The sequence below is a fragment of the Taudactylus pleione genome, unplaced genomic scaffold (genome assembly GCF_031769625.1).
Source record: "Taudactylus pleione unplaced genomic scaffold, aTauple2 ptg000133l, whole genome shotgun sequence".
Classification (NCBI taxonomy): domain Eukaryota; kingdom Metazoa; phylum Chordata; class Amphibia; order Anura; family Myobatrachidae; genus Taudactylus; species Taudactylus pleione.
The window spans coordinates 593,334-608,697 of NW_028284535.1; the positions used below are offsets into that span (position 1 = coordinate 593,334).

Genomic DNA, 15,364 nt, shown 5'->3' on the forward strand with positions numbered 1-15,364 from the left:
GCACTACCACTGGGGGCACTGCATAAGGGGCACTACTGCTGTGGACATTTTGTGTAAGGGGCACTACTGCTGTGGGCATTGTATAAGGGGCACTGCTGCTGTGGACATTTTGTGTAAGGGGCACTACTGCTGGGGGCATTGTATAAGAGGCACTACTACTGTGGGCATTGTGTTAAAGGGGCACTACTATGTAGTGTAAGGTGAATCAGGGGCACTATGTGTGGTGTAATGTGAATAAGATTGTGCTACTGTGTGGCGTAATATGAATTGGGGATACTATAGTGTGGCCACGTCCCTTTCTTTTGAGACCATGCCCTTGAGACGCTGTCCCTTTATTGAAAAAAAGGGAAGGATATCTATAGTGTGCAGGGGGTGCCGAGGATGGAGGGGTGAGTTCCACCACGTCTCTAGGACCACTTTAAGCACTTAGCACCACCAATGTTTTTCCATGCCATCGACACTTTCCACCCGACACAGACCATTGATGGTGATCTTTACAACCTGAACTCCTGCAATACTACTAGTTGGGAAAGGTGTAGTCTATAATTAAGTAGGAGATGTATCAAGTCTTCTGAAGGGGGGAGAAGAAGACAAGTTGCCCATAGCAAACAATCATTTTATAGAATGCACTTGATAAAGGTTAGCTCTAAGCTGCTATGGACATCTTCCAGTCCACAATCTTTAGAAGGTTTGATAAATTTCCCCCTAAATATTTTGATGAAGATGCCTATATACGAATAAACCTTTATGATTAAATTGAATGCATACTGCGCCCATAAAACCTTTCCGATGATATTATCGTACCGAAAGATGACTGACGATGCAGTAGTCCTGCATGGTCTCCATTCCACAGGTGGAAGTAGCACTGAGGCTCTGGGAACGTCCAATGAGGAGATTTCCTGTAGCTGGGTAACAACCTCCATCTGTACATCCCTGGTGAATCAGGTCCGGTTCTTCAGCAACAAACCCTTGGACTGTGAGAAGATACAAAAGTATTTATTAACAGTTATTTATATAGCACACATAGGGCCTGATTCAGCCGCGTTCGCTAGTAAGCGATTGCTCATAGCGAGCAATGTTTTGCAATGTGTGCATACGCATGCATCGCATTGCGCGTGTGTGAACCCGAACGAGCGATGGGAAAGCAATCGCTCGTCCAGCAGAGACTGCCCAGTTGAATGAGTGACAGGTCAAACCGTTTATGGGTGGTAACAGGGGCAGGCCACTAGTAACGGGGGAGTGGAGGTGCGAACGCAGGCGTGCTTATAAACTACAACGCCGTTTCAGTGGCGTGCATAATTTAAAGGCAGCATCACGTGGTGGGATTTCACCTTCAAATGCTCGCAAATACATGTCACGTGGTGGGATTTCACTTTCAAATGCTCGCAGTGCTTGCGGCAGGGTATAGTCAACCTTAAACGCTGCAATCGTATCCGATGGTGCTCGATGTACCAATGGTTTAAAGCACTTCCTGGAGATGACGTGCACAAGTGGGCGTCTTAAGAAAGGCTGGTGGGAGTCTACATACACAAAGTGATTGCTCGCCAAGCCATAGTGGGCGTGCTTATGACTTGGCTTGCGATCACCTGCCTTGATGTCACTTAGCTGAATTTCCATACGCTGGAAGCGAGCGATCGCATCTAGCGAACGGATCTGAATCAGGCCCATATTATGCAGCACTTTACAGAGAATATTTCAGTCATTCACGAGCTAGTGCCCCAGTAGATCTTACAATCTATATCTGCTACCTCATGTACACACATACACTAGAGTAAATTTTTTTGTGAGAAGCCAATTAATCCTACCAGTATGTTTTTGGATAACGGGAGGAAATCAGAGCACCCATAGGAAACCCACACAAGCATATGGAGAACATACAAACTCCACACAGATGGGGCCTTGGAGGGAACCGAACCCAAGACCACATTGTGTAGCAGCAAGTAATTGCACCCCGATGCTGTCCATATGTAGATTGGGTTATGTATGTACACAATGAACAGGTTTTATTCCTACAAACATATTTACATATACAGTAATGACTCTTCAGGATGCTCAGTTTCATACATTTAATGCAGCTTTGGTGATCACAGATATAAAATGATTATTTATAGATATTGGTCAATATTAAAGTTCATTGCAGCCAACAGCCTCTTATGGGTCAGCCTTTAAGGTGCTCCCTTCTCTGTTCTTATAGGTTAATACTGGGTACACACTAAACGATGTGTACCCAGTGCGATGTTTCGTGCAGTGGGTCCTGACGGGGGTGCCAGCATGTGTACGGACTTGCCGATGCCAGGAGCTACGGCGGGGGCCATGCTGCATTGGCCCGTCAGACCTGCATGCACGGGAGCGCGCATCGTCAGCAACATAACAGGTACACATTGCCCAATGTGAATGATATGTCATCCGATCTGGCGGATAGGACGACATATCGTCTAGTGTGTACCTGGCTTCAGTGTCTCAAGTGTCAGTCAGAAGAACTCAGAGGAGAAGGCTTGATGGTTGATGTATGCAGCAGCTGATAGCTCCCTAGTGGACTTTCTCCTCTCACCACTAACACCAGCAATTAATTAACAGAGGCATGGAAATACACAGACCGCAACTGATGTATGGTCATTTCCTCTAACTGACAGAGGCATAGTTAGTGATAGTGGAGGAGGAGCTCACGATAAATGGTGGATGGTTAGTGATAGAGAAGGAGGAACTCACGATAAATGGTGGATGGTTAGTGATATAGAAGGAGGAGCTCATGACAAATGGTGCACAGTTAGTGATAGAGAAGGAGGAGCTCATGATAAATGGTGGAAGGTTAGTAATGGAGGAGGAGGAGCTCATGATAAATGGTGGATGGTTAGTGATAGAGAAGGAGGAACTCACGATAAATGGTGGATGGTTAGTGATAGAGAAGGAAGAGCTCATGACAAATGGTGCACAGTTAGTGATAGAGAAGGAGGAGCTTATGATAAATGGTGGAAGGTTAGTAATGGAGGAGGAGGAGCTCATGATAAATGGTGGATGGTTAGTGATAGAGAAGGAGGAGCTCATGATAAATGGTGGAAGGTTAGTAATGGAGGAGGAGGAGCTCATGATAAATGGTGGATGGTTAGTGATAGAGAAGGAGGAGCTCATGATAAATGGTGGAAAGTTAGTGAGGGGGGAGGAGGAGCTGTCACAACTCTCGGATGGATTATGGATGCGGCCCGTATTCAGGGAGTTGGCTAGACCTATGCCTGAGGCGCGGAGTCTAATGTGCCGGCGGTATTCACCAGGGACCCTCGCAAGAAGGTATGGACTTGGCTGCGTCCGACACACAGGTCGCGGCCCTCAGGATAGGTTCCCTTATACAGGTGCTCGTTAACTCAGGACACAGTGGAGAACACGTATTGTTTAGTCGACAGGTCGGGTCAGAGCCAAACGGACTAGACAGTACCAGGGAGCAGGCGTAAATAGGTCACAGGGGATAGCCGAGGTTAAAACCAGATGTCAGATGCAGTACCAAGGGTCAGGCGAAATCAGGGTCACAAAACGAAGCCAAGGTCAGAAACAGGTAATGGAACAATACAGGAATGCTGGAGTATGGTAATTGAGCCTATACCCTGGCACCTATGTCGCGTTTGGCGCACCTGCCCCTTTAAATCTTAGACAGGACAGCCCGCGCGTTCCTAGGAGAGCCGCCTCTTACAGCCACTGGGGGAAGCCGGAACGTCGGCAGCAGGCGCCCTGGACACCTCGCCCGCTGCCTAACAGACCAATGTCGCAGGACCCGGTAAGTGCACCCCGGAGTCCAGCGGACTCTGTGACAGGAGCTCATGATAAATGGTGCACGATTAGTAATAGAGGAGGAGGAGCTCATGATAAATGTTGGAATGTTAGTGAGGGTGGAGGAGGAGCTCATGATAAATCTTGGAAAGTTAGTGGTAGAGGAGGAGGAGGAGCCCATGGTAAATGGTGGACAGTTAGTGATAGAGGAGGAGGAGCTCATGATAAATGGTGGAAAGTTAGTGATAGAGAAGGAGGAGCTCATGATAAATGGTGGAAAGTTAGTGATAGAGGAGGAGGAGCTCATGATAAATGGTGGAAAGTTAGTGATGGAGGAGGAGGAGCTCATGATAAATGGAAAGATAGTGATAGAGGAGGAGGAGCTCATGGTAAATGGTGGAAGTTTAGTGATAGAAGAGGATGAGGAGCTCATGATAATTGGTGGAAGGTTAATGACAGAGGAGGAGGAGCTCATGATAAATGGTGGAAGGTTAATGACAGAGGAGGAGGAGTACTACTTGTATGTAGAATTAACTTAGCACTGCTCTGGGCCAGATGCATACATTAATAAACTTGCCATCCCGCACATGCGTAGTGGAACTGAAAGGAAAAATTTGGGTAGTAAAAAATAAGATAAAATGTAATTAAAAAAGGAAACAAAAAATAAAAATAAAATCCTGAGATGACGATGACAGAACAGGTGTCACAGTAGTACAAGTACCATCGCAATACTATTCTTACCCCCAGGAGGGTTACTTCCGATGATCGGAGACAATAATATTGCCGTCGCCGCATGTACTGTAACTCTTCATACATGGAGCGATGCGATAACAAGCCCTCTCGCCTGTGAAAATACTTGTTCTCATCAACAAAAGGACTCTTCGTCCTTTCACAATTATGCTCCATGACCTGTGACCCTGGGGATACTACACTGTAGTGATGGAAAGATATATTAGTGGTTTATTGTGAGGTGTAACATAAACAGGCAGAAACTATTTCCAGATTGGCAGATACAGAGAAATCATGGTCAGAGCAGCTATACGCCTCAGGAAGGAATGCAGGATTATGTGATCATAGCTATTATCAGGTACGGTGTGCTGGCACAGGAACAATAAAGCAGGGGAGCTAGGAAAACTGAAATATTACACTCACACCTGTTTCAATGGGGAGGGGATGATTTGAAAAGCTTTATTTACTAACACTCACTTACAATGGATAAAAGGTAAATATGGCACTGGGCCTGAAAGTATACTTTCATATATGATAAAGGAGGGGCCTGTCTTCCCTGCAAAAAAAACCTCCTGGTGTTCAGTGCACTTTACCATACTTCTTTGAATATCCACCACACATAAGAAGTCACAGGGATCCTTTGCAACCGAATGGTTAAGTGCTAATATGTAGTATATCCATATACCCACAATTGCATTTGCTCCTTTTTAATGCACAAGGTTATTGCTTGATGTAGATGGTGGTGACATCAGGACGTTATTTATACATATGTAACCAGTGGCGGATTTTACCTAGGGACTGCATGTTTGCAGCCCCCCAGTAAACTCTGCCAACCCCAGTGTAACAGAGAGTCTTCTGGCAGTGGCTTCCTTTTAGAAGCGCTATCTGCTAATCACAGCCAGACAGTCAGCCCCGGGGGGGTTATCTCCTCCTGGGAGTGACAGCCCGAACTGCGAATTGCAGAAAGGGAACTTTGTGTTTCTAGACGCCCACCAGCCTGTCTTTAGCCGCCCACTTGCGTACGTCATCTCCAGGAGGCATATACAACCATCGGTACATCGGGTTCCATCAAATCTGGCCACAGCCCTTGAAGTTGTCTGTGTCCTACCACAAGCACTGCGAGCAGTTCAGTGTAAAAATCAACCAGGTGACGTGTACTATGACGCTGCCTGTTAATTATGCACAACCCAGAAACGGCGTGAAAACACTTTGGCACGCCTGCGTTCGCAACTCCACTCCCCCGTTACTACTGGCCTGCCGCTGTTACCACCCACAAACAGCCTCTTCTGTCACTCATTCCACTGGGCTGTCTTTGCTGGGCGAGCGAGAAATTTGCAATCGTTCATACTAGTTTGCGCACGCGCACTACGAACTGCACGCATGCGCACATTAGTGAACATGGTCTGCCACGAGCGACCACTTGCTAGCGACCGGCTCTGAATGAGCTCCATAGTCCAGGAGTGGCTGAGAAGAGCTTCTCACCTCCTGGACCTCGTCTGCTTCATATTCTAAGTAATAAGAGATAAGGGCCCTCATTCAGAGCCGTACGCTCTGAGCAGAGCGCACGCTCTGAATGAGGGCCGGGCTCCATTTTCATGGAGCGTCCTCCTGGACGCTCGTATAGCTGTGGGTCACCACCCACAGGCTATACGAGCGTGCATTGTGATGGCCGCGATGGTCGAGACCATCGCGACCATCGAAATTGCGAGCCGGAGCCTGCGGTTGAGGTTTTCAACCGCAAGCTCCGGAGTGATTTTGGCTCTATCAGAGCCAAAATCACTCCCACTGACATCACTAGTGATGTCAGTGGGCCGGCTTCTGACGGGAGGCGTTCCCGTGGGAACGCCCCCGTCAGGGAGGCACGCCCCCGGCACGCCCACCAAAGGGGGCGTGCTGTCAATCAACATTGACAGCACGCCCCCTTTGATCGGACACAACGAGTGAAGGACTTTCCTTCGCTCGTCGCGTCTGGCGCATGCGCACAACGGAGCTCCCTCCGTCGTGCGCATGCTCAGTCCATAACATCGACCCACTTGCGAGCGGACAGCCGCTCGCGAGTGGGTCTGAATCAGGCCCAAGGGTAGCAGAAGGTGAGAGGTACAGTGTGGAAAGAGGGATTGCTACTTGGGAGCAACAGGGGAAATGGATCAGCCACAACCATAAGATATACAGAGAAATGTATCAAACCTTCTAAAGAGGAGGTTTGTTATATCCCCCACAAAGTTCTCTACGTAATATGCAGCATTCCATGACATTGGGCTCGATTCTATTCTGCGCGAAGTGAATAGCTCCGGGAATCAGCTCCCGCTGCTATTCAATACACCGCGCAGCTAACCCCGACTAAGGCTTTCTTCTAGCACCCCACCGGGGATGGGAGCAGAAATCCAACAGAAATCCGAGGCTGTTTTCTGCCCATCGCGCCTGGAAAACAGCATCGCGCCGGGAAGTTAGGTCGGGGAATGCCCGTTCTCGCGCCTTAAACAGGGTGTTTAGTCACGAGAATGGGCATTCTCCGACTAAACACAGCGCACAATTGAATAGCTCCGGGAGCTATCTCCCGGCGCTATTTACATCGCGGGCACTTGAATCGAGCCCAATGTATGGAATACTGGGGGTCATTCTGACCCGGTCGCAAGCACCGATGTGCTCGCAACCGGGTTGATGGGTAGCCCTGCGCACGCGCAGCGGCCGCACTGCGCGTGCGCAAGCCCCGGAGCGAGAGAGGAACTCTCCCTCTCGCTACAAAAGGGGCAGGTGTCGATGTTGATCGACAGCTCGTCCCGTTTTGTAGGCGGGCTGGGGGGGGGGTGGTTTCCAAAACGTAGGCATTCCTTAACGAACGCCTACCGTTTTGTGGGCGGCCGCACTGACATCATCAGTGATGTCAGTGTGGAGCTTCCTGCTCCATCAGAGCAGAAAGCTCCCTGGGGCTTGCGGTTGATGAGACACAACCTTAGGGTCTGGTCGCAAGCCTCGATGGTCGCGATGGTCTTGACCATCGCGACTATCACCCTGGTTGCTAGTTAAGCTGTGGGTGGTAACCCACAGCTTAGCTTGTGACCAGGAGGCCGCACAAAAAAAAAGAAGCGCCCGCCCTCATTCAGAGAGAGCGATCGCTTCTTGTGACCACCTCTGAATGAGGTCCACAGTGTGCTCATACTGTATGTGTTGTACAAATTATACAGTGTACACCACTCTGCGTGACTAAACTGATTATTTGTAAATAAACCAATCCACCCACCTACAGTATATATACAGTAACAGGCAAGAGGTCTAGTTTGTGCATTGAATGCCCAGTAGATTCCGGTCTCTAAGCAAGCTGCCTAGTTACGGACAATACATTGTAGGCTGTAGTAGATTTATTTTTTTAATTTCATCTGTCAGTTTGAAAATTGATACATTTTATAACAGACAATTATAGCAGAGTGTTTGACTTATCCTATCTTTATTTATAGTCCTATTATACATACAGAATGATCGCACGCGTGGCTGAGTGCTTCATCAATGCCCCCTGTCAGCAAAGATTTTGGTAATACTGATGTTATATAACCGTTTATCTCTTTATAGGGTGAAGAAAAATACTCACAAAAAATAAATAAATAACTTTTTTGCGCATTATGGAGCTTATGTCATCATGACGGTCATTTCACAACTCCTATTTAACCCAACAGCAGCCAATAGGGTATTAGCTGTCATATTTCTTATGCAGCTTACAGCTACATGTGCAGTGTCCTTTATTCACCTGTGTACAGACTTGTGAGTCATATCAGGTCACAGTGCGATAAATGGAGCTCAGCCAGGTTAAAGGCAGCATTTCAGGTTTTCAGAGATAAGACAGTCAAATTGCACTTTATGGCCCTCATTCAGAGCCACTCGCTATCGGCAGTACGCTCGTTCCGAGCGATGTTCGCACATCTGCGCATGCGTACGGTTTTTAGTACGCATGCGCGAACCAGTCAGTGCGGCCGAAAATCATTTGTACGCAATATAGCGAGTGCCTGCTATTTTGAGTGACAGAATGAGGCGTATGTGGGTGGTAACAGGGGAAGGTGCTTGAAAACGGGGAGTGGAGATCCGATCGCAGGCGTGCTTAAAGGTCAAAACAGGCGTTTTATGGGTGTGCATAATTAATATAGCAGCGTCAATGACCACGTCATTTGGTTTTTTTAACTCAGAACTGCTCGCAAAATAGCGGTTGAAAAAACCAACCACAAGAATAGCGAGCAGTTCATATCCTGTTCGATGTACTCGATTAATCTAATAAATAGCGGACATGACGTATGGTGCGAGCGGCCAGGGGGCGTTTTTCAGAAATAAAAGAGCATATGTTTTGCTCGCTCGTTCAGACTTAGAGGTGTGAACAGACTGCAATGTGCGAACGGATCATTTGCATAGCCACCCCTTGTTTTTGAACGAACGAACGCAAATAGCGAACGGCTCTGAATGAGGGCCTATATCCCCAGAAGAAGCATTGTAACATGATTTCCATTACATTGTAAAGAGACACTATTTATTCATCTATAATACACAAGGGATGGTAATATACTGTGTATAAACTCCTGTACATAATATCTGCATAAAGAGTGAGTTCTGACTGATAGTGTTACCTGTTCAGTTTGCATAACGTGTTTAGTGGAAAGGTGTAAGAACTTAGGACCTCATTCAGAGCCGGACGCTATTTGCGGTCATTCGTTCAGAAAAAAGGGGTGGCTATTCAAATGAACCGTTCGCTCTTTGCGGTGTGTTCACGCCTCTATGTCTGAACGAGCGAACAAAACTTGCGGTCGTTTTTTGGATAACTACGCCGCTCGCATCCTACATCATGTCCTATATTTATTAGATTAATCGAGTACATCGACCAGCGTATGAACTGCTCGCTATTATTGTGGTTGGTTTTTCCTACCACAATCTTGCGAGCAGTTCTGACTGTATTAATTATGCAAACCCATAAAACGCCCGTTTTGACCTTTAAGCACGCCTGCGTTCGGATCTCCACTTCCCGTTTTCAAGCACCTTCCCCTGTTACCACCCACATACGCCTCCTCTTGTCACTCAAAATAGCAGGCATTCGCTATTTAGCGAACAAACGATTTTCGGCCGCACTGACTGGTTCGCGCATGCGTATTACGATCCGTACGCATGCGCAGTTGGGCAAACATCGCTCGGAACGAACGAGCGGCCGCTTACAAGCGGCTCCGAATCAGGCCCTTAGTTATGCTTTCATTCATATGGTATAAAACATTGCCTCCAGCATACAATAAGTATGTTAGAAGTGAGTGAGTCATTCCTATTTTATTTGTTAGAGGTCCCCACTTTACAAGAATTGCCAGCCCTGGGCTGATTAGTTTGAAGTTGGTTAATGCTTTGGCGAGAGAACCCCACGCTGTGTATCCTCCTGCTGTGGCATTATCGGGTTGGGTACAGGATGCCGGCACTCACGATCCCTGCGGTCACAATTTTGAGTAGAAAGGAAGCTCCCGATTTTTCGGGTAACCCCCCGCACCCCTGAAGAATTAGGCAAACCTCCTAGTGAAGTGGGCAGAACGGGGAGAATTTCTGAGACGTTTGCGGGTCCGTATGGAGGTGGCGTGGCTAAATGGCTCGAATTGCGTCATTTAGCCCCGCCTCCTGATGCTGGCTATTGTCTGGCCCCGCCCCCCGAAGATGAAGGAAGCAGGTCCTCTCCGTCTGCTCCCGGAATGCTGCCCTGCAAAGTCAGTAAGTAAGCCCCTACCCCTAAACCTAACCCTCCCCCCTGAGGCCTAAACATTACCTTCCCCCCTGCAGCCTAAACATAGCCTTCCCCCCACAGCCTAACCCTAATCCTCTCCCCCTGCAGCCTAATCCTATCGCTCCCCCTAGTGATTAACTCTAACCCTGCCCCTAAACCCAAAACTTACCATTGGGATGCCGGCGGTCCGGATGCTGGCGCTGGGATTCTGACCGGTGTCGGGATTCCGGCACTGGCATTTTGAGGACCGGCATCCAAACAGCCAGGATATAAACTACATCCCAGCATTAGCACCCCGGCTGGTTCAGCCTGGTGCTGGTTTTACCCCTGATTTTCCTCTACCAGAACGGGCTCAGAGGTCCAGACCTGGTTATGCTTTTGGAAGGGGTGTGGCCACACCATTTCTTAATTTTTTTTTTAACTCTTACATTGCTTTTAACCCAAAGAACCTGCACAGATCATAGTGATCTGTGCAGTGTTTCTTTTTTGTATTCATGTTTTAGGTTCTATTTGCATTTGGTTATGAACTGAAAGTTCAAAACCGAATGCATTGACCCCTGCCAAATCCAGCTAACATCTCCATCGATTTTGAAATTGGCTTCAAAATTTAATGTTAGTAAATTTGCGATTTGGACAGTGAAACACAAAGTCGATTTCAGTTGATTTAAATAGACTTTGAAATTGACTACAAACACAGTTGCCCTATAATAAATATACCCCTGGTCTGAATTGGCCCAGCATCATTGCTTAAATGATACCTAATCCAAATACATTTGGGATCAATAAGTCTTTGATTGGGCTGTAACGTACCTCCCAACATTCAAGTGTTCAGATTCGGGACACACCCCCTCATTTAAGGATGTGGTCACATGATGATGAGATCATATGACCTGATGTAGTGTATAGTGCTTATAGGGGCCTATTTAGCAACAAATACTATCATACGCGACAAGCGATAAAACTCGTTGCATATGGTAAAAGGTGCTCAGGCCAATCAGCACCCAACTGTCTTTTTTCAAGCAGATGACAGTTAGGAGCTGATTGGCTGGGGCACCATTATCATACGCAACACGTTTATCACTCGTTGCGTATGATAAAATTTGTTGATAAATAGGCTTCATAGCATGATAGGTTGCCCTCAAAACCCCTTCACTCCCCTGGAGGCACCTCTCTATTACTAATATGTACAAATAAAAACACAGTGAATTCATCAAACCCCATGAATGTGTTTGGTAGATTAGGCAGGAGATATTCGGAGGGTAATTCTGAGTTAAATTAGATATACATGCTGTGTTAGTACAACTGACTGACTCTGAATTGTTCTGGATACAAGTCCTCTCTACCACATCTCTGTCCTGCTATTCTTCGCTTTCATCGGACTTAATCATACTTCCTATGAAGTCAGTGATCAAAGGTTTGCGAGACTGCGAGTTCGGTTCCACATAGTGAATTGGGAGGCTGGGTGGTTCCTGACTGTTAATCCATATTGTGATCAGCGGGAATGAAAAATTGGGAATTTGGAAATATCACAGATCACAAGTGCAATATAGGCCACAGTCATCACACTTTATTAGTAACAGTTAATTAATGTCTATCTTAGGTTAAGCTACAAATGCTAATATAATTGGGGTTATACAAACTGTGGGCCTAATTTAGCAGTGCGCTGCTGAACGCAGATTCCCGGCTCCAGACCCGTTCTGCGCATGTGCAGAACGGGTCTGCCAGTTCGCACGTAAACTGGCAGCAGACTGTCAGTGATTGACAGTCTGCTTCCGTTTGGGGGCGGGGAAGGGGCGGCGATGCTCAGGCGAGCGTGTCGCCGCCGTTGCGGGGGAGGAAAGAAGCCAGGATCTCCGTAAACTGACAGAGATTTCCTGTCCTCTTTTACTCATCTGTGATACCTGGTCTGCGTGACCCCATAGTCACTTAGCCAGCCAGGGATTACGCATATGATCCCATGCCGTATCCGTGGACGCAGGTCAGATCATTAATGCTTGCAGGAGGCATGATGCCTCCGGCTGCATTAACATAATTGCAAGCAGCTTTGCAATTCCATCCGTCCACTAATGAATAAGGCCCTACATAGATAAGTTTGCATTACACAGGATTTATAGTCTATGTGTAAAACTGGATCAATGACAGTTCCTCTACAGCGGCTAAATGTATGTGATACAGGGCAAAACGCTTAAATGCGTATGACATATTAGTTATAATTGCGTTGGACATCACATGGCATGTATGTGTATGTATGTAAATTCATTAGATTACAGTATTTTCTGTTACCTATGAGACTGCAAAACTTTTGCTCAAACAAATTAGTTAAAATCCTGATATAGAGCTAGATGGATTGATTTTCTATTACATTGTTTCATGCTTCCTGAAGCTCAAGGTACATCGTAGATTTCTAACAGTCAGTGTCTGAATAAATAAAAATGGTAACAGTGTTGTGTGATGCTCAGTAATGTTGTAGAAAAGTTCAGTGCGTTTCTGGGTGGTAACTGGGCGATACATGGGCGTATCTATAATGGGTGCAGGGTGTGCGGGGAAAACGGGCCCCTGGATCCAGAGGAGCCCCACACAGCACACCCTGCACCCATAATATGACTTACCTCTCCGGAGTCCCGCGTCGACGTGGGGGTCCGGCGCTGTAAAACAACTGGAAAATGGCCGCGGTGGCCATTTTCCCGTCGTTTGTGCATGCGCAGTACAGGGAAAATGGCCACCGCAGCCATTTTCCCGGTGACCTGTGCAGACACTATAGACTCTGGGCACACTCTAGTGCACAGCTCAGTGCACTGCCGGCACTGGGTCTAGGGGAGCCCCGCACAGCACACCCTGCACCCATAATATTACTTACCTCTCCGGAGTCCCGCGTTGACGTGGGGGTCCGGCGCTGTAAAACGACTGGAAAATGGCCGCGGTGGCCATTTTCCCATCATTTGTGCATGCGCAGTACAGGGAAAATGGCCGCCGCGGCCATTTTCCCGGTGACCTGTGCAGACACTATAGACTCTAGTGCCCAGAGTCTATAACTCCGGCGCTGGCCGTGCACTGCCGGCCGCCGGGCGGAGAGGAGGGGGCCCATGTCGGAGACTGCACACGGGCCCCCTCCTCTCTAGAAATGCCCCTGGGGCGATGGCTAGCAGTGCACGCAATAATGGGCTTGGGCGTCTTATGGGACTGTTGCAGGGGCGTGTCAATGCAAGCAGCTGCGTACACAAAGGCACAGTCGCAGGTGTAGGAGGCCGTGGTGAGATAGAGACACTGCACCTGGGTTAGGACTGGTGCAAGTTTTGATGGGACGACCGATGGTGGTGTACAAGGATGCAACAATCGGTATTATAGCATGCATGAGCGCTAAAAGTGTGCGACATAGTCCTTGCACATTAAGCCGAAATGGATGTACACAAGGGAAGGAGTTTGTAACGGCATCCGCATAAAGTCGCAGGTGGGCGATACATCTCCCCCTAAGCAGGGGTGGATTTACCACTAGGCAACCTAAGCGGCTGCTTAGGGCCCGGCGGGTCCCAAGGGGCCCGTGCCGGGCCCCCCTGATATCTGGCCCTGGAGGAGAACCTGCTGCACTGCCACCAGCCGGGGAGAGGACGCACACCACACTGGCTGCTACAAGCCTGGTACAGTATACACTGCAGCAGTACGGCACGGGGAAGGACGCTCAGGCAGGGGAGGAAGAGGCGGAGCTACAGGCCAGGGCTGGCCCTATCATTACCGAGTCTTAGAGGGTCCTGTTGAGTGACTCTTCCACACTGTCACTCACTTGCCTCACCTCCGTGGCCCAGGAGCCTTTGCATCGTTAACGGCGACGTGACGTCATCACATCACGTCGCAACTAGTACACTGAGGAGGAGGAGGCATTGGCAGAGGAAGAGCCACACTTGAGGAGCCATGGCCATTCTGCCTTGCAGACCCGCAGCGTCCACGGCAGGTACAGTAAGTGCTGTGAGAGGAGAGGAGGGGAGGATGTCTGTGCTGTAAGGGGAGGGAGTTCTGTGTTATGTGGCCTCCCCTCATTGTGCTGTGAGAAGATAGGGTCTGTCCTGTGAGAGGAGAGGGGGACTGTGCTGTATGGGGGTCTATGCTGTGAGGGGGCTGTGCTGTAAAGAAAGGGGCTATGTGCTGTGAGGGGGTCTGTGCTGTGAGAGGAGAGGGGGCCTGTGCGGTAAGAGGGTCTATGCTGTAAAGGGAGGGGTTCTGTGTTGTGAGGGGGTGAAGGGTTCTGTGTTGTGAGGGGGTGAGGGGGTCTGTGCTGTGAGGGGAGAGGGGGTCTGTGCTGTGAGGGGAGAGGGGCTCTGTGCTGTAAGGGGCTCTGTGCTGTGAGGGGGTCTGTGCTGTGAGGGGGTCTGTGCTGTAAAGGGAGGGGCACTGGAATGAAAATATAGTGCTATGTATTGTTTGAGGGAGGGGGGGCCCAAAACCGGTATCTTGCCTAGGGCCCCATGAGGTGTAAATCCTGCTCTGCCCCTAAGGGCCTGATTCAGACCCGCTCGCAAGCGCTATGCGAAACTGCGAGCCGGAGCCTGCGGTTGAGGTTTTCAACCGCAAGGCCCGGAGTGATTTTGGCTCTATCAAAGCCAAAATCACTCCCACTGACATCACTAGTGATGTCAGTGGGCCGGCTTCTGACGGTAGGCGTTCCCTTGGGAACGCCCCCGTCAGGGAGGCACGCCCACCAAAGGGGGCGTGCTGTCGATGTTGATTGATCAGACACAACGAGCGAAGGAAAGTCCTTCGCTCGTCGCGTCTGGCGCATGCGCACGACGGAGCTCCCGCCGTCGTGCGCATGCACAGTGCACAACATCGACCCACTTGCGAGCGGACAGCCGCTCGCGAGTGGGTCTGAATCAGGCCCATAGATTTTATATGTGAGGGGGTTAATCTGACAACACCGGTTGACATTTACATCCATGGACGTGACATCTGAGGGGTTAATCGGGACACCTTCTTACCTGTACAGCGGGCAGCTGTGGAATGGAAGGAATGTGAAGGGTTTACAAGCAGAGAGCATTAACCGAGCTAAACATTAGCTGGTACAAGGTGTGGCCCATTGAGTAACAAAGACCAGTGCTAAGAGGAACCACGGGACTCTCTGACAAATCAGGCTTTATTGCCATGTTAGAGCTCATT

General features: G+C 48.7%; 1 protein-coding gene across 2 annotated transcripts in view; it reads right to left on the minus strand.

Annotated features, from left to right (window-relative positions):
- LOC148523435 (laminin subunit beta-1-like) overlaps nt 1–15,364 on the minus strand; it is a 139,779-nt gene that overhangs the window by 83,200 nt on the left and 41,215 nt on the right. For both annotated transcript variants that reach the window (XM_088473225.1, XM_088473224.1), the window contains exon 3: nt 805–974. In XM_088473225.1, coding sequence (XP_088329351.1) covers nt 805–974 — 170 coding nt within the window. The remainder of the gene's footprint in view (nt 1–804; nt 975–15,364) is intronic.